Genomic DNA, 20,052 nt, shown 5'->3' with positions numbered 1-20,052 from the left:
TCTACACAAATATGCGTGTGTTGAATGAATATATGGTAAGAACAACCAATGTCTCATCTTTCAAGTGTCAGTGGCACTAACCTCTGCAATCTCTGCTCTTTAGATGGAAAGGTTGAAGTCATGTTCCCGTTTCTTCATAGACAATGTAGTGTAGTGAAAGAACTGTTTACAACTTTGCTGTAGCTGAGTCTTGAAATCAGGTTAATAAGCCCTTCCATCTTTTCAAAATTACGGCATTGCAATCCACGAACGTGGCACCTCTCAATTTCTTTCATCAGTGTTATTTTGCAGCTTTCAGTATGTTAAGTGTTGTGAACATTTTGCTAGTTATACCTAAGTATTTCTTTTGGGGTTAGAGCAAAGGGGGCTGTGTTTAGCTTTAAGTGTCTGGATTTCTCACTTAGGTCTTTAGATTTCATCAGTATTTTATACTTCTTAGCACACAAATTCTGTTCATATTATTAGATTCATTGCTAAATACCTTTCGTGGGCATATTCAATTTACTGAAACATTTGGACAGTTCTGGGAGGTGATTCCTTGTAACGTCTCTCCAAATGATTATCTCGGTTCTCTGTTCAGGCAATGACAACTGAAAAAGTGGAATGAGGACGTAAGACATTATCTACACTGGATGAGGGTGCACTGAGATGAGCCATCTCAGGTTTTACTCAACTGGGCTTACAGTAGTGTTGAGAATGTCCTACCGTCTCACCATGTGAATTACTTTAGTAAAATGTTCTCAAATGCAAGGATTCCTAAATAGCACAGCTGCTACTGACATACCACACACACATTTGGAGTTCCAGTGGGCTTTTATTGAGATAAATTAACAAAAACCAAGATTTTATCATTTTATCATTTTTTCTGAACCTTATAAACTCAGCAGACTCTGGTCCATATGTGTACATACAACATAACACGTTCCCAACAAAAACAGAGTCCCACTGGAACATTTGCCAATTAACAGAAAGCCAATTTTCCCTTTCCCCAAATGTTTTCAAAATTTTGAGTCCCCACTGTTCACTTCTCAGTGGAACTGGTCCCTTGTGACTAGGGACATTGGAATTCTATCCCATTTTTACTGAACAAAAATACATTTTTTCAAGTTTTAGTTGTTTCAAAAAAGGGAAGTGACTTTGTTTTCTCCAGGCACCCCTCCCCCACAACCATTGGTTAAAATACAGTAGCCTGTATCTTAATAACCCAGCCCTACCCCCTCCCTTGCCCTGCCCAGTATTGTCTACTGGAGAATTTAAACACACTTCTGCTGGAATCTGTCAGCTGTGGAGGGGCAGAGTCCAGGTGCCAGGCTAGCTCCCTCTAACCTCATGAACTGTTAAAGCCTTTGGACACTTAACTCTTTACCCCAAAGATGAGTTTTTAAGACCAGAGATTTTCTTTGGGAGTTTTAAAAAACTATCTGTAAGGATATAAAGTAGAACTACAAGCTCACCAAAGTCCACTTAATTTCACCAAAAAGCTGACTGACTTCAGCTCCCACGAAGCCAAAAATTTTGCTTGACAAAAGGCATTTTGTCAGAAAAGGATTCCACAGTAACAATTTTTAAGATACACAGAACGCTGAAAAAAGTAGCAAATTAAAATAACATGGCTTAATTCCCAAAAAATTATTTCATCTTTTTGTTACTCATCTATAAGGTCAGGAGTGTGGCTAAAGGCCATTTCTGATGAGGTTATGAGCTTCCAAAGTGTTTCTAAATCCTTAGTGCAGACACCCTCCCTTTTGGGGCAAAGTAACCTCCCTCCCACCCCTATTTAAAAAAAAAAAAAAAAAAAAAAACACGAAAACAAAACCAAGTGATCAGAATGAGATGTTTTGATTCCAACAAAGTTACACTCAAGGCTTTGTGCTGAGTTGTCTGGTTCTAAGCCAAGCATGATGGTATCAAACACAAAGCACACAGCAAAGGAAAGATGCTCCCATCTCATTCTGAAAATAAATATTGATAACCAATTGCCTCCCCCCTCCCCTCAGCCATTGGGGCTCAGCCATATGATGATGCTGGGACCAACTGGAAAATAATTGAGAGATATATTTAGATTTGCTTCTCCCTTGCTTCTTCCCATGGAAAATCATTTTAGAATAAGCTATTCTATTCCCAAGGGAAAGCCAAGAAAGTTTCTCCACTGGAATGTATGGGAAGAGAGAAACAAAACATAGGCCCAGAGGCAGTAAGGTATGTAACAGTCCATAACTCATTACACAACTACAACCATAGGCAAAACCATGAGTTGGACATACTTTAAATATTAAAAATAGGGAACAGTTTCATCCAAACAAACCCCTGGAAAAAATATTACCATTACTTAAAATGGACACCCAATAGTGGAAAGAACACAAAAACAATTTCCAATAACAATTCTCCTTATAGTGAGGGGGATTAAAAAAAAAAAAAAAAAGACTAGGCTTTGACCTAGTCCTTAGAGCATCTTTCCATTCAACAACTCCCATTCAAGAGTCAAGCACCAAAACTGGACAGCTGCCTCTACAGGACTGTGTCCAATAGTGGTGTCCCAGATAGTTTAAGTGCCACTCCTCATCAGAGGCTATACTTCAGTAATACTCTCAATTAAGTCTGTGCTTTAAGAGGGACCCACAGGCATGTGGCACCAGGCACAGTCTGAGGATGGCAAAGACGACTGCGCGGTTTGTTTTGTCACCCACACACTCTCTAGCGAGATATCAAATTGCATTTAAAAGCCTTTCTTTTCTTCTATAATGAATGATCCCTCTTATCTCGCCAGAAGTGGGGGAGAAAGAGAGAGCTGCATCAGTACAAGGGCAAGATTTTTTTGGTCAAAAGTTGATGCCTTCTAAATTCCCTCCCCCCACCCCTCCCTGGAAAAAAGTTATTCCTTAATTAGGGCTTGTATTTAGTAACCAACACTGGCTGGATAGAACATAGCTTGGATACCAAATAAATGAGCTTATTCCTTTTTGGGTTTGTACTGTGCAGCTCTTGCTACAGTTTTTTAAGGAGTTAGGGCTATGTCTGATCAGGAGGCATCTGCAGGATTTTGATCCTAGGGAGTTTTGGGTGAGTCACAAATAGTTTTGCTTAGAACTAGGCAAGAGTCAAAAAAAGCAACTTTGAATAATTGATTTCTTTATCCAGATGAGTTCAGCATGAAAGCATATGCAGGACTTATCTTGAAATATTTTAGGGTTTTGAAAAAATGGAATATGGAAATCAAATTTTTTAAATTTTATTTTTTGGTTTTTTTTTTTTTTAAACCCTAGATGCCTCCTGATTGACCTAGTACACTGGGTTAAAAGGGAATTAAAAACATTTTAAAAAAAAGTTCACTGGTTTTGATTCATCTCACTCCTTTTGCCTGGAGATCAGGCCAAACATCAAGCATGTTGGGAGGGGCACAATTTAAAGCAACACTATTGACTGTAAAGCATTTGCCAGCAATTTACAATGCAAAATGACAGATAATTCTTGTCACAAAGCAAAAGGATGGCAAGCAGCTTTCTGTAGCATGAAAAGTTAACAGCTCTCAAGAGTTGCCCATTCCTGCAAGTTTATGTATCAAGGTGGGCAGAGGGCAACACTCTTACACAGTACAGGAAGTGATCCACAGAAAGTAAGCTCCAGAACTGCTAACCTTACCAAAGCTGGTACTGGCTAATATTCTGAAATGCAAAATCCATGCTTTGTACATACACTGCTCAGACACTGCCACTTAACTGAATCCCCACACTGCAAGGGAGATTAATCTTTGTCCCCTTTTGCTGAGCTTGAAAAGTTCCTCAAACTTTTTTTAAAAGGGGGGGGAAGAAGCAAAATCAGAGAGAGCTTCTCAAAAATAACATCTTGAGTCATAGGTTTTTGAAGTTTCCTTGCTCTCTCTGGCAGGTGTTCCCCAAAGGTATTAGATGATACAGTGTGGCAGCAAACAGTGAATCCCAGACTTCTGGTTCCCTCTTCCAACACAGGGTCACCACAGAGGTCTGCTCTCTACACTAAGAGGCCAAAGTATTTTTTAGAATTTAGTGTTGCGGAAAACTGAGCCCCTCTCATCTTTAGCTGCTCCCATAATCATTCTAATCCCCTTAATCCCAGCAACCTTCATCCAAAAAAAAATATATATATATGTATATATATATATATGAACCCAGAAAAAAACTTATTTACAAAGTTTATACAAGTATACACACCCAATTTTCTATGGGACACGCTTTGCCACAGAGGAAAGAGGGTCAAGGCTCTGACATGTCTACACATCAAGTGCCATAACTGCTAATGGAAGCGTATGTAAACCAGTCTTTAGTGTTCTGCTATAGAGCACAAAGGCTTGTCATATGGCTCCTGCAATGATAGACTGCTCTTTCCTTTGGGAGCGATGATGCTGTAATCTACTCAGCCCAGAAGAAATTTTTACTTGGGATTGTTTTTTTTTTTTTAAATACATGTATTTACAGTGCGGATGAACTGCAGTTGCATATCAACTCCTCCACATAAAGAAAAAGAGAATGGTGTTTAACATTACTAATACGTGTCATCTTCCAGCCCTGGGCTTGAGTATCGGGTAAAAAGGGAAGAGAGAGACTTTAACTTGAAACCAAAATGAAAAGACAAAAAATCTAAAAAAGGGAAAAAAAAAAAGAGAAAAACAAAAAAAGGAAAGAATTACTACTGTTGATTCCTTGGGCTGTGTCTAAAAGATGATATTCTGAATGGTCTCATAGCATAAGGCACTTCGCACAAATAAGTAATAAGCTCTTCAGGCTTAAAAAACGGATGAGCAATTAGGGAGAAGTTGAAATGCACTCAAGAGTCAGCTGTTGGAGAATTTTGAAATTGCAGACAAGCTTGTGTGTTCATCAAGATTCTTCTCTTTTTAGGGTTTCTCCCCTTCTCTTCTTTCTCCTCCTTCCTTGTCCCCTTCCCCAGAAAACATTTTTTAAAAACCAGCAGTTAGTGCAACTAATGTTCAGTCAGCACACAGTGCAAACAAGTGGAACAAAAAAGGTAAATTCCTTCTTTTCAGCTTTTTCTCTTCACCAGTTAAAAAAAGAAAAAATGTCTGAGCTCTTTTAAGTCTTCATAGTTCCAAAATAAAAAGAAGATGAAAAACCCACAAAGAGAAGAGCATCCCCCCCAAACGATGTGTCACAGATCCAAACGAGCCTTCTGTAGTTTGTCAAAGCCTAAAGAAAGAAGGAAGAAACCTAAAATTAACTTTTTTGAAAGCAATATGAACCAGGATACCTAGGTTTTCACAATCTCCAACCCAAATGCTCTATCTGTAGTGGATTCTACTGAGCCTTTGCCAGCCGTAGAATCCATTTAGGATTAAGGAATTTCTGCTAGGCATTCCAGAGATGGACCGAGAGCCTGAAAGCTGATATCCAAAACAATTAAATCAAGAAAAACAAAAAAACATTTTAGGGGGTCGGGAGGAGAAAGAAACTAAAGTGAAGAGAGTAACTTAGGAACTTAGAAAGAGTAACAGGTAAATGGGGCGCCTGGGTGGCTCAGTTGGTTAATCACCTGATTTAGGCTCAGGTCAAGATCCTAGGATCCCAGAGTCCCTGCTTGGCAGGGAGTCTGCTTGTCCCTCTCCCTCTGCCCCTCCCTCCGCTTGTGTTCTCTCTCTCAAATGAGTAAATAAAACCTTAAAAAAAAAAAAGAGTTAACAGGTAAAATGCTCATTGCTAATTTGGAAACTACCATCTCTCAAATAAAACCGATTTTCATTTTCCTTAGAAAAAACTGCAAAACAGCCTGTATTCATTTATGTTGAGCCTTCTTTTGAGCATTACTCCCAGAGTCCAACAGTCACCAAACAATGACATAAGAGGGTAAAAAAAGACATTTATTCTCACAACCTGATTACACATTTGGCAATGAGGCACTGCAGGTAATTAACCTGATTAAGATGCCCAGTAGAAATTAAGTGTGATGCTAACAACAGAGAAATGACTGGGTGATAAAGGAAAATACAAAAAATATTTTCATATTCAAACTGCTGAAAAAGAATCTTCTCTGCTTTCATTATTTTGGAAGTCTGGATTTGTCTTAAGTACTGCTCTCGTTGTCACATTATACTGGAAGACTGCACTCAAGAGCAGCATTTATGGATTCTCTAATGGGACCACAACTTCACCCAAGCAATACATCCAGTTTACCGTCATTTATGCCAACAGTTCTACCCTATCACTGATATTACATGTAGTGCAACAGCAAATTTCTTCCAGGAAAGAGATCTTGATTTAAACACTATGCTCACTTAGCTGTTCTGTCAGGTACGCACATGCTTGTTAAGGTTTCTCATCTTCTACAGGCTCGCTGTGGTATTCTGCCACATACAGGCTCTTGTCAATGTTGCTTGGGATCGGTTTAATTTCTGTTCCCAGCTGCTCCTCAATACTTTTCAGGTTGAAGCGATCATCATATGTGATCAAGTTGATGGCTAAGCCAAGATGACCAAAGCGACCTTATGAAAAACATTTTTTTAAATAAAAAATTGAGTTAAATAGGAGAACTAATGTGCACGTACAAGTCGATCAGTGGCGAAACCATACAGAATGTTTTTGTTCAGTGCCATTCTGAACTTATAAAACCACTTCTTACGGTCTCCTCATACACACATTACAACTTAAGGTTTCACAGCCCAAAGAAGTACCCTGTTTTACCTTTTTCAGATGACAAAACAAATGCTCATTTGTGTCAAAAGTTGCCAAAATACATACACTAAATAGTTAGATCGTACCACCTAATAAGTGAGGATCTCACTTGTGAATTTTATCTCAATTTAAGCATACAGTGAAGTTTTTTAACTTTTCTTAAATGCTCTACAAGAATTAGAAATCAGTCTTAAATAACAACTAAATCAGTTTTAATTCACTATTCTCATCACTACTACACTTTAACAAAAGAACAGAATTTAGTGATTACACTTTCAAAACACTTCCATGAAGAGTATCTTCCTTTTCCTCACCTGATCTTCCAATACGATGGAGATAGGTCTCTGCCAGCTTTGGGAAGTCAAAGTTTATTACCACATTCACAGCTTGTATATCAATACCTCGGGTAAACAAATCTTAAAAGAGAAAGGAAGAATCTCCATTATATCTTTCAATTTAAGCATGTTTCTTGGTACCTTTAACATGTATTTCTAGTGCAACCTAAGTTTTAGTCACTTCATTCAGTTATTCAAATGCACTTGCAAATTACTAGCATTACCTTTCATGCACATTATCATAAAAAACTTTCTGCTAGCAAGTTACCTTTCCTAGTCCTATTAAGTTTTTAAAAATGGTTTAAGGTAACTGCAAATGCAAGAGGTCAGAATGACTGGTAAACTATAAACTCATAAATGAGTCTCAGGAGTAATTTTCAACTATCTTTCAGTATGTAATCCAAGATTAAAATAGATTAAAGACTTTGTTGTGTAACCAAGAATACCTCAAAAAGAAGAGGTAATCCACTCTTAGTAATTATTTATACTTTCTGAATTCATTCCTTTCATTCTACTAAGTGATTTACAAGTCTGAGGCAAACACAAGACCACACCTTCTCTTTTCTAGTCCCACAATAACTATGCTAATTTAGGCTCTGAAAACTGCAAGTAAAGAAAGTGACAATAGACTAATAATTAGGTTTCAAGGCTTCTATCAGCTCCATATTCCAAAATAATCCACGATGGTGACAAGTATTTCTAAACTACTGCTTTCAATTTATAACTCATTCTTTCAACTTGCCTCTGGATAAAATTAAAATTGACATACAAAGTCCTCCACTCTATACTTTGGTCTTAACATAGTTCTCTAACACATCTCTTCCTCAAACCTTCCTCTCCATGAAATTCATCTACTTATCCTTCCTTAAATGTATCTTCTTGAAGCCCTCTATGGATCACATTTGATGCCAGTCCCCTAACTTAAAACTCCTTCTGCAAGTCTAAAACTTAGTTTATAGAGCCAGTTACAACTTCTTCTCAGATCAGGATAGCTAATTTCCTTTCCTATGAAAATTTAGGATTCCTTACTACAGATACCTCACGTTTGTAAATTACTTTTACTCCCTTGTAGATCTAGCCCAAAACTGTTTCTGTAAATCAAGTTTTACTGCCACAGGACGATACCCATTTGCTCATGTACTGTTTAAGGGTGCTTTTGAGCTGGAATGACAGAGCTGAATAACTTGTACAGAGACCAAATGGTATACGAAGTCTAAAACATCTACTACCTGACACTTTAAAGAAAAAGGTTGCAGGGCCTTAGACTCTTGTTACCTTTTTTATCTGATTAAACCATCTCTTCTTAAAGTAAGTGGTGAAACTTTGCATGTATTTATTTACACGCTTTATATACCTATGTTATTTAGACTTACTTGATGATATACTGAATACTGTTCTGTTTGCACGTTCTGAATTTGCTTAACTCAACATTTCACTGATGAACTAGTTCTTTTATAGGCTCCCTAGTGCAGGAAGTGTGTATATATTTAAAATTTTTTAACTGTGGTTAAAATATACATAACATAAAACTGAGGAGTAACATTTTCTTTTTTTTAGCACTAAGCTAAGTAAATACCTGGCAAAGAGGAAATAAATACATGTTGAATATCAAAAACTATTTTTGAATGAATAAACTACAACAGGTATTTGTGCAAAATTCACTTTAACGCATTCCCATTTTACAAATAAAAAAAGGCACAAAAGAAAAGTACGATTTGTCCAAGGTCATACGATTACAAGTTAAAAGGGTAGGACTTGAACCCCAATCTTAAAATTCTAGGAGTCTAGTATCCTTTCCACCAAATCAGATATTTTCTATTTGATTACTTCAATACAAAGGTTAGAAGTGCTGATAAACATAAATGTATTAATTCACAGCTGTATTAACTGTTCTTTTAGATATAAAGCAGAGAAATGAGATAAACTGGAAACACCCAGGATATCGGATAGCCCTTTTTTGGTTCTTATAAATTAGCAAATTCAATATTCTGTTAGTATAAATTTGGAGTTTATGTCTATAGCAGTATTCTTAAGCATCCAAAATTGTATAATATTCTAAAATTTTGATCTGGGTGCTAGTAATACGGGTGTGTACACATGCTAAAATTCACTGAATATCCTTATAATCACTATTTCTGTGTATACCTCAACTAAAAAAAAAAAAAAAAAAAAAAAAAAAAATCCAGGCTCTTCTCTCTACCCAGAAGCCCAGTTTAGATGATTAATCTCATACCAATGCTAAGATTTTATTTCCAGTGTAGAGATGGGAGGATACTAAATCTATCTGCTTTGTCTGATCTGACTGTCCACCTGCCTTCCCCAATTTGTTCTTCTTCGTGTACTGAAATAACACCAAAATACAGACTAGTCTGTTTATGGCAAAAAAAATTTAAAAGACTACAGTAAATAATTTCCAAAATACAGTTTCTTAATGTAATTTATTTTGCAAACGGTACATAAAACTCATTCCTGTATGTTAAAATTATTCAGAAAACACAGAAATTCCAAAACTAGTTTAAAAGACAGAGATGAGGTATGATGAGTGTCAGTAACAAGTATTCTGAAGTTTCAGATATGGAAACTAACTTCAGGAATTAACTATAGCTCATTCTCAACTTCAGAAATTCCAGAAATGGCATTAGAGTGAGCTGAACTCTTGTCACAGATCCTGTTGGGAGATATGGACAGAAAAAGCAGAGCAGAACCAGGAGGAAAACAATGGGTAAAGGAAATACTTACCAGTGCAAACAAGATTGCGGCATAAGCCATTTCGGAAATCATGAAATACACGATTTCGATGTTCCTAGGAACAAAGCAATGCATTTAATTTGTTTAAAAACTCATACGCACAGCCCTAAATTTCTCACCACTAATTTCTCCTATCCAAAGTTTTGTATACCCCAAATTTACACAAATGAGAGATGAACGAATTCAATACCCATAAGGTAAAAACAAAAGGTAAAAAAGTTAATCATAAATTAGTTTCCCATGGGAATGAATAAGCAACTAAAACATCTACGGGGGCGCCTGGGTGGTTCAGTTAGTTAAACATCTGACTCTTGATCTCAGCTCAGGGCTTATCTCAGTGTTGAGGTTCAAGCTCCACACTGGGCTACACGCTCGCTGTGGAGCCTACTTAAAAAAACAAACAAGGGGTGCCTGGGTGACTCAGTTAAGCGTCTGCCTTCAGCTCAGGTCATGATCCTGGGGTACTGGGATCAAGCCCCATGTCAGGCTCCCCTGCTCATACTCTGTCTCTCAAATAAATAAAGTCTTCAAAAAAACCAAACTAAACCAAACCAAAACACCTACCTGTATCTTTATTTAGCATTTATCTTAATTGTTAAGGATATTCTTACCCTTTTTGCTGAAGTGGATTTTAAGTGGCAACTTTCACCATGTTTCTGTATATCCATTTTTTAAATGTTTCAAACAGAAGATGACAAAAGTTTGGCTTGACCAAAACATTGACTATTTGTTTTAGTTACTGTATGCAAAAACAAAAATGTACTTTCCTTTTGAAAGCCAGCGAGCATGCAGGGTGGGCAGATGGAAATTATCTCAGGCAGACTTCCCACCAAGCGTGGGGCTTGATCTCACCACCCTGAGATCATGACCTGAGCCAAAATCAAGAGTCAGATGCTTAACTGACTGAGCCACCCAGACACCCCAAAAACCTATTTTTCAATTAAAAAAAAAAAAAAATGAAAACGCATGCATAACAATTCTAGCACAAGTGACAAATCTAGCATCTGGCAAACTGGTCTTTCTTTTCAAAGCAACGTTTTTCCACTCTGAAATATTCTCTACAGCTTAACACAATTTCCTGTGACAATTTCTAATATTAGGGTTTACCCGGTGGTATCTGTTCCATTATCATAAAGCTTCTTTGAAAACCAAAGATGAGTTAACTCAAATTCTTTATCTGTTAGTCTACAGAAACCGTTTTCACAAAATTTCAATGTTTACCACACACAACACAAATGTTGTTTTTATAGTTTGAATTTACTTGAACTGTTAAATGAAGTTCTGAAATTTAGAGATTGCATCCTAAAGGCAAATGAAGAAAAAAACATACAACCTGAAGAGGTACATAAATTAAAACTCTAGGAGTGTTGTCCAATAGAACCTTCTGCAATGACGGCAATGTTCTATATCTGTACTTTCCAAAACTGTAGCTGCTAGTCACATGTAACATGGCACTTGAAATGATTAGTGTGACAGAGGAACTAAATTTTAAATTTTACTTAATTTTAACTCACTTACATTGTCACAGGAGACCAGTGGTTACTGTATTAAACAGTGCAAATCTACATTACTTGGGAAAGAAGGGAATAAAATCTCCTATTTGTATCATACTTGACAAAGTACTCATTTATACATTATCTCAATTTTCCTCTTGTGAGGTAAGAGTATGTATACCCCCACTTTGTAGTTAGAAAACTGAATCCCAGCGGTTAAAATGAACGGTCTTTTGCCTACTAAAGAATAATTTATTCTTAAACTTAGGGCATATGGAGGAGCATTGAAACAAAACAAAAATCCAAAAAATACTTAGAAAAAGATTTTTAAAATCCACACATGAGGTTCTAGTTTTATACCCACCTGCCTCATTTTAGCATGGATATAGAAGCAAGAATAACCCAGTTGAGAAATCTTCTTGGCTAGCAATTCAACTCGCTGAGAGGAGTTACAGAAAATGATCGACTGGTTTATCTGAAGCTAAGCATGGAGGTGGGGGGGGAGACATGAAAAAGAAAAACAAAAACCTTCATTTGCTTTGCCAAATCCTAAAAATATTGACTCACAAATGCTAAAAAACATGATCTAAGACTTAGAATCTCATGATACAAGAGAGATGCAAAACTGTAAATTTTGTAAATACTACTCATTTACTTAATAGTTGCAGATGTTATAAATTTTATTGTAGAAGAGTATGCTTAATAAGAGCCACATAATTGCCAACATGATTGAAACACATTCTTCAATTCTCATTATTTGTAGTTAATTCTGTTCTATAAAGTTACTACAAACACTGAAAACGTGAATATAGAACCACTGCTCATGGGAAGATACGGGGAAGGTTCCTAAGAGCCTCTAGTCACAACTTTTTCATCAACTGATCAACAGATAACCTTGTTTTATGTGTGTTATTGTTCAAAGACACCTTATTTACTCGTGGTCAACAACACTGTAACTTCTGTCTGTACAAAGTTTATCTAAAACACATTTTCTCTGCAAAACACATCGGTCTTCTTGTGCTTAGGAGCAATGGACAGCCCTTTAGCATTAAGCTTAGGAGTCATTTTAAACCATGAAATAAACCAAAAAAAAAAAAAAAAAAAAAAAAGAGGCACAAAAATGCAAAAAATGTGGCATTAATGTGGCACAGACTGTGAAAAAGACATTTGTTTATGAGAGCTGAAACAAGAAGGCAGTGTGTCACTTTGTTCAATCTCAGCTGGGAATATGCACAACAGCTGGTATTTTCCATCGTGTTACTAGTATCCACAAATGACTTCAAAAGCACATGAGTATTGCTTGTAGGGTTACAAATTTTGGCCTGTAGCCGAATTTGCAAATACAGAATATGCAAATAATGAGGATCAACTATAATTAAGGTCAAATTATTTTAGAATTTAATTAAAAATGTCTTTGATGTCAATCATACAGTATCAACTTCAGATCAACAACCAAAACTACTTTTTAGGAAAAGCTATGGACTGTTTTTACATTGAAAATGGTGGGAAAAACAGACACAACTGTTATTTTGGGGTTAAGTAATGGGTAATATTCAGCAACTAAAGCCTATTACCCTGGAGAAAAGTGTGTTGAGGCAGTGTACTTTTTGGCGCTCAGTCACATAGGCGTAGTACTGGGTTACTCCCTTCAAAGTTAGTTCCTCCATCAGGTTAATCTCATAGGGTTTCTGCAAATGGGAATTCTGAAAAAAATAAGAGTCATATAATTAAATAAAAGCAGAGCGTATCTCTTAAACTCGAAACATATCCCCCATACATTCTGATAAATTCTTGCTTTAAAGGCATGTAGTTTTCTTCAGAGTATAAATAATCTATGACCGAAGAAGTAAGTTACCATGTAATAGAAAATCTAACATTCAGATATGTAGCTATTCCTATTGTGTATTTTGTATCTAGGCTTACACTGCAATCAATTTATCCAGCATCAATGGCTGTATGTCAGCCTGACACCAAATGCTAAGTGAATGAAGAATTTAATCAAACTCCTGTTTAAAAAAATCAGTTATGCACAACAAACCTTAATTGATCAGCTGGCAGGAAAGCCAAATACTTGAAATAATCAGCATAAACCGATAACAAGATGTAATTATGAATAAAGGTATACTTGTGGGCAATAGGATGGCACTGCTTCCAAGTACAGATTTATACTCACCATGAACTTCTGTACACTAAGAGGGAAAGTAGCGGAATATAATAAAATCTGTCTGTTTTTAGGTAGCGTGAGAATAATATCCTCCATTATCTGCACAAAATCCTGTGACAGCAACTTATCTGCCTGCAGCATAAAGGAAAGACAATTTCAAAAAAATTAGTGTCCAAGGTCTTTGGTTAATAAGGCATCATCCCACAGGAGCATTCATGGACTACTCCTGGTTGTAAACAGTACTCTACAACACTGTCTACCCCCCAAGGCACCAAGACACATTTGCAATGATTCAGAAGGGGGAAAAATCTACATACCACCATATTCTAGATATAATACTGTATTCTACAGGAAAGAGAAAACCCTAGACAGATACAATCCTTGTTCCCCTAATGAAATTTTAATGTGATTTCCATTAGATGCAGTACGTGGTTGAGAGTACAAGCTACAGAGTCAAACTACCTGGGTTGAAATCTTGTCTCCTTCACTTACTAGCTATGTTGGCGAGTTATTTAACCACCCAATACTTCAGTTTTCACGACTTTAAAATTAGCAGTAGTAACTGCTTTATAGGATACCTACCTTACAGGGTTGTTGTGAAAAGCAAATGAAAAAACATGTACAGCACGCAGTGGTAGCACACAGTGACTAATAAACATTATCTCTTGTTACACAAAGATTTAAAAACTTGTCTGAATTAGACTATGATCGACCTGATCTAGTTATCTAAAACACAAACCAAAGAGGAAAATAACTTTTTTTCAAAACATTAACACTGATACAGTATATGAATTATACTAAATGAGGGGTTAGAGACATTAGATGCTTTTTAAGATGTATCACTGATTGGAAATAGATTTAGAATGAACTTGGCTTTGAGATATTCAACAACTCCTTTTCTTGAAAAATAAAAACAAAACTTACAATCTGGCATCCCTAAGAAAAAGACACAAGGCTGAACTATTCCTACAAATGCCCACCATCTATTGTCTTTAATGGGCAAAACATCTTTTATAAGAGAATTAGTTTGAATTGACAAGAGTCATGCATTTACTAGAGGTTCACAAGCCTCTAGTATGCTTTTTTTTCACACAAAAAAAAGAGCTTTTGCTTTATTCACTGGCAGTTATAAACAAAGCACATAACAGTACTTTCCAAATGAAGAGACATTACCTCATCCAATACTATCATCTGGACATGATCAACTTTTGCTACTCCTTTCTTGATAAGATCCAGGATTCTTCCAGGGGTAGCTATCACCACGTGCACTACACAAGATTAGAATATATATACATATTCTCATTCACTTTAGCTTGGGCAAAGAGGATACAGTAGAAGTTTATCATACATATTTTATCAGAAACTTGTAGAGGTAGGAATAATACAAACAGAAAAGATACGTTTTAAGATATGGATTTTCATTTCATCTTAGGTTGATCAGAGAATACTTGTTTGTTTCACTTCACATGGGGCAGCCCAACAGCTTCCCAAATCACCTGCTCCAAAAAAGGGGGAGTACTTGTCTTAAAACTATCCCCAATCAATAACAAAGACATACCAGGCATCTCATATATAAAATTGACTCAAACTTTATGTATAATTTTACGTAAGTGGATTTCATGCTTGTGTTTTATCTTTTTCCACTCACTGATATATCACGGAGAATTCTTAATGAAAATAAATACAGATCAGCTTCACTTTTTAATAGCTTTATGGAATTCCACTCAAACTATACCCCAATGTATTTAGCCAATCTCCTCTGATACTTCGGATATTCCAATTTTTCAGTACTACAAACCACACTGCAGTAACCCTGTTTTGTCTTCAGGAAAGATTCTTGAAAATACATTTATAATTTCAAAACACAATCCCAAATTGCCCACCATAAGGATCGTATCAATTTATACCCCAATGCTCGAAGACAGACTATTTTTTCTCAAACTTATTATTGGTTACTAGTATTTTTTAGCTGTGCCAATCGGATAGGTACGATATCAATTTGCTATTTTTATTTACATTAAAAAAATTACCAGCAAGGTTGAATATCCTTTCAATTACTATCAATTTGTCTCTTTTCTTGAATGAAATGGTCATTTCATTTTTCTAAGGCAGTGTTTCTGGTCCTTAAGAACAATTTTTAGTAAGTTCAGCAAACACTGTGTCTGTAATAACACTTGGAGAGCTAGGCCAGATTATATCAATCATTCCCTACCTGTGTCATCAAGCCTCATTATGTCATCCCGTAAATTGGTTCCTCCTGTGGTTGCCATCACTTTGGCCCCTCCCATGTGCTTGCTGACCTGGATGCAAATTTGACTGACCTGTAGAGCAAGTTCTCTAGTGGGAACAATCACCATTGCTGGAAAACAGAAAAAAAGAAACGTATTTTAAGAGTTTAATAAGCTACAGGAATACTGCCCCTTGCAATCTAAATACTCAGGACATATTAAAAAGTTGAATCATAATAAGCCTAACTAATTCTGGAAAATCAAACAAGTAAATCTCCTTTATAAAAAAAAGAACCTATTACAGTGTTCTAGCTTTAAACTTTTCCTCGGCAACACTGCTTTATTAACCTGGTACTACTCTTTAGTTACAAACCTTTAAAGGGTTCTTTGACTTGGCAACATTGGCTCAAAGTTTATTAATTTAATATTTCAGTAAGGGATTCACTAGTCTAAACACCTGAATAGGAAACGCCTGCTGCCCAGGTTCCATTTACAGCACATGAATGCAGGTAAACGGAAGATGGGAGAAATGATCATTACAGATCAAGATTTAGGAAAATTTAGAAGTCAAAATTTTAACTATTAGCTTACTTTGTGTACAACTATGAAAACTTGTTTCTTCCCTACTTCCTAAGCTCTTAAAAATTCCAAAACCACAGGCTTTATAGAGGAAAAAGTTCATGAGCTCTTGCAGACATGTAGGTTCCACAAGAAACAACGCAGTTCCATAGTTTGTAAGTAGCAAAGTCGGATAACTTCATGATCTTTGCTTTCCTATCTATAAGGCAATACTTATTTTGCCTATTTCACTGGAACACTATCAAAACTGTGTAATGTAAAAGTCCTCTGAAAACTAGAAATCTTTTTAAAGAGCTGGGTATTTTACAAGACAACTGGGCCACAAGCTGTGAAACAGTAAATACTAACTCCAGATTACGTAAATTCTAAAAAAAGATGGTAGTATCTTCCACATAGCTCCAAAACCGCCATTTTTAGTTTAAACAAACTAACCTTGTATATTGTCCTTCTTCAGGTCTAGCCGTTCAAGTAAGGGAATGAGGTAGGCACCGCTCTTGCCTGTTCCATTTTTTGCTCTAGCTAAGATATCCCTACCAGATAAAGCAATGGGAATGCTCTCCTCCTAAGAGACAAGAAAATGCAAATTACTTGTTAATAAAAACAGTACATAAGCAAATTATTCTCTAAAATATACTGGAGGTATACCTCTTTGGTACGGCTTTCAAGTGTCCCACATTTGCATTTTACAAGAATAGGTAGAGACCAAGTAAATTACCAGTCAATATCACCATCATTATCAACCCATATTTATGAGAACTGCTTTCAGTGTATTATTAAACCGTATCCCAACGTAATAAAAACTATATGGATTTGTATGTGTGAAAATGTGCAGGTCTAATGAAGCTGGGCATCTACATCAAAGAAAACAAATGAAGAAAAGGAACCTGGGCTGACTTGAACAAACAGAAAAAAAAGTGAAAAACATTCAGAATGAAAAACTGGGAGAAAAAAAATGGCACAAACAACACAAAGGAAAGACTGTACGTTTTGAGACAAGCCAATTTAACCACAATGAAAAATTGTGGCTTTGACAACCCATCCTTGTAAAAAATAGGAATCAGCTGGAAAAGCTTGAACTTCAGGTTTTATTTATTATATCATATAAGCTCACAATGTCAGTGTCTCACATCCAACATCTCTGTCCTGAAATGTGCTCAACTGGAGGCTCAATTCTATTCCAGTTATCTTAATCCATGGTCACATCAGAAAGTGACTTTTCATTTTCACATTTAGCCTACTTTATCACGTGTGTTTTGCAAAGATAACATTTCCTACTAGGACAAGTTACTTAAACAATAGCAAAGGATTCCCCCAAATTACTGAAAATTAAATATACATATACAGAGAAATATTAAAAAGGCAGAATAAAGAGGGAGGAATAAGAACATTTCCATTCCTAAAACTAAATTTTTATTTTTTTTCTAAAACCCAAAAATTAGTAAATTAGGAAAGAGATTCATAATCACTGTAACAATCAGTTCTATGCCTAAGCTAATGACCAAAAGAACTATCTCTAACACTTTAAAATCATTATTATAGAAACATCTAATAAGCATCATGACTTCCACACCCCACCATAATACTCATCCTACCTAGAACCCACCACAGGGGTCACATGGGTTCCATATGATCAGAAAAAGAAACACAGCTCCCAGAACTACTGTAAAAATGGTCCAATGACAACACTGCTACCCTCTGTTCCTATTACCAGCATTAAACAGTCTGCTTAAAATAAAGCAGGTCAAAGAAAAAATCCCTGGTTTGACCCTTTGGTCTTAATCTCTTCCTTCCTACTTTTGAGTCAACTCTGTTCATCTACAGTTGCTCTGGGGGCTTATTACCCCCACAGGTTCATTTTCTTCTATGGTTTTTAAATAAGCTACTTGCACACTACTCAGTTCGACAGCAGAATAAAAGGCTAGATGGTCTCCAAGGGTCTCCCAATGACTTCTCAAGTCAGGTTCTTTAAAAAAATTAAACTTTGAATGAAGTGAGGCAGGTTACAATTAGCTTAAGGGTATCCTAATTCCCATTTTGGGTTCACCTTCTAACTCAGATTAAGGCCACTAATTTCTATTCCCTTGTACTCTCTGATAGGGTTCATGCTCTACAGAAACTGTTCAAAGATAAGGCTTTTTTCCCCCCTTAAACTAAGTAGGCTAGTCTCTAAGTTAAGATTCACTGGTATTTTGCCCCATATGGTGACCATTATGATTAGCAGTGGCAGTCAGGGAATTCAACACATCCACAGTGTCTCTTACCACTGTTTGCTAGGAAGACTAGGTAATATGATGAGAGAGAATTCAAGTCAGGCTCAGACAACTATGATACCCCAGAGGAAACCACGGGAGCTATCAGGGAGAAAAGTAAGAGGGAAAGAAGCTAAGAACTTTATTTTTTTTTTTCTTTTAATGATTTTTTATTATATTATGTTAGTCACCATACAGTACATCCCCGGTTTCCGATGTAAGGCTCGATGATTCATTAGTTGTGTATAACACCCAGTGCACCATGCAATACGTGCCCTCCTTACTACCCATCACCGGTCTATCCCATTCCCCCACCCCCCTCCCCTCTGAAGTCCTCAGTTTGTTTCTCATAGTCCATAGTCTCTCATGTTTCATTCCCCCTTCTGATTACCCCCCTCTTTCTTAGAAGCTAAGAACTTTAAAAACTGTGTGCTGGGCACTCAGATACTTTGTTATTTATTATCCTTTCAAGTTAGGTTTCAAATTTTTGTTTTATAATAAAAACATTCCCACACAAAACTTATATGTCAATGTTCATAGCAGTATTCAAAATAACTAGCAGTGGAAACAACCCTATCAACTGAGAGTTAAACCAAATGTGGTAGAGCCATGCAATGGAATTATTATTCAGCAACACAAAGGCAAGAAGTACTAATACATGCTACAACATGGATGAACCCTAAAAAATGCTAAGTCAAAGAAGTCACTTACAAAAAACCATATATGATTCTGTTTATACGAAATGTCCAGAACAGGCAAATCCATAGAGACAAAAAGTAGATTAGTGGTTGGTTAGGGCCAGGGGAAAATGACGGGAGACTGCCAAAGCAGTTCCTTTTTACAGTGATGAAAATGTTCTAAAATTGATTCATACAACTGTGAATATACTAAAAACCACTAAATTGTATACTTTAAATGTGTCAATTGCGTGATTTGTATCTTAGTCAAGTTACCAAACCCACGACACTTGAGGTCTGATTTGGCCACCTTACCTCTCCAAGGCCATGTTCCATTGTAAGGTGGAAATGACCCATTTAAGTATTTGTTGTGTTTTGGTTATCGTAGGATCCATTTTCCCTTTCCTAATAGCACATGTCCCCCACCCCACTGGAAAGTCTAGGCAACTTCCCCAGCTAAACGGGAGACATCAGCTGAAGCCAGGCCAACTCCATGCTCCCTTCTAAGAATTTAAATTGTTGTAGTACATCCTGTAACAATTTGTAGCTTCCCAAGCCCTTCAGAGCTGCCTCAGTCCTTGGTCAATTCCAAGTGTGACTTTTCTCACTCTTGTGAACTCCTCTGATATTTTCAATAAATTTCCCTTTGCTAAAGTTTGCCCAAGTCGGTTTGTTGCCTACAACCAAAGCACAGCATACCTTTCAATTTCCTAGTACGGAGAGGCATTTGACAGAGTGTGGTACCTAAAAAAGCTGAAAATTGCTGCTTTTAGAGTAGTTGCTTCTTTTTACATCCTAAGGCCAGCTGACCTTAAGAACCTTAATTTCAGGGGAACAAATAATAGGAGTATGGGGGAGATAGCAATGGTTGTCACAGGTATCTACTGCTGCCAAGAAAAAAGGATATGGAAAAATAATAA

The 20,052-nt window shown here is 36.5% G+C and overlaps 1 protein-coding gene across 4 annotated transcripts in view; it reads right to left on the bottom strand.

Moving 5' to 3' along the window:
* Positions 1 to 794: 794 nt before the first annotated feature.
* Positions 795 to 20,052, bottom strand: part of DDX6 (DEAD-box helicase 6) — a 31,472-nt gene continuing 12,214 nt past the window's right edge. For 3 of the 4 annotated variants that reach the window (XM_040631152.1, XM_040631151.1, XM_040631153.1), the window contains exons 5-14: positions 16,639 to 16,768; positions 15,612 to 15,758; positions 14,573 to 14,667; positions 13,409 to 13,531; positions 12,810 to 12,938; positions 11,600 to 11,716; positions 9,734 to 9,797; positions 6,974 to 7,075; positions 6,287 to 6,469; positions 795 to 5,180 (exon numbers count right to left, since the gene is read on the bottom strand). In XM_040631152.1, coding sequence (XP_040487086.1) covers positions 6,294 to 6,469; positions 6,974 to 7,075; positions 9,734 to 9,797; positions 11,600 to 11,716; positions 12,810 to 12,938; positions 13,409 to 13,531; positions 14,573 to 14,667; positions 15,612 to 15,758; positions 16,639 to 16,768 — 1,083 coding nt within the window. In that variant the 3' untranslated portion in view covers positions 795 to 5,180; positions 6,287 to 6,293. Of the gene's footprint in view, positions 5,181 to 6,262; positions 6,470 to 6,973; positions 7,076 to 9,733; positions 9,798 to 11,599; positions 11,717 to 12,809; positions 12,939 to 13,408; positions 13,532 to 14,572; positions 14,668 to 15,611; positions 15,759 to 16,638; positions 16,769 to 20,052 lie in introns of all 4 variants that reach the window. The other variant, XM_040631154.1, reaches the window with a different exon arrangement.

This window comes from Ursus maritimus, unplaced genomic scaffold (assembly GCF_017311325.1).
Source record: "Ursus maritimus isolate PB19 unplaced genomic scaffold, ASM1731132v1 scaffold_16, whole genome shotgun sequence".
NCBI lineage: Eukaryota > Metazoa > Chordata > Mammalia > Carnivora > Ursidae > Ursus > Ursus maritimus.
The sequence above is the reverse complement of the archived record's forward strand: the minus strand, read 5'-3'. Positions and strand labels throughout refer to the sequence as shown.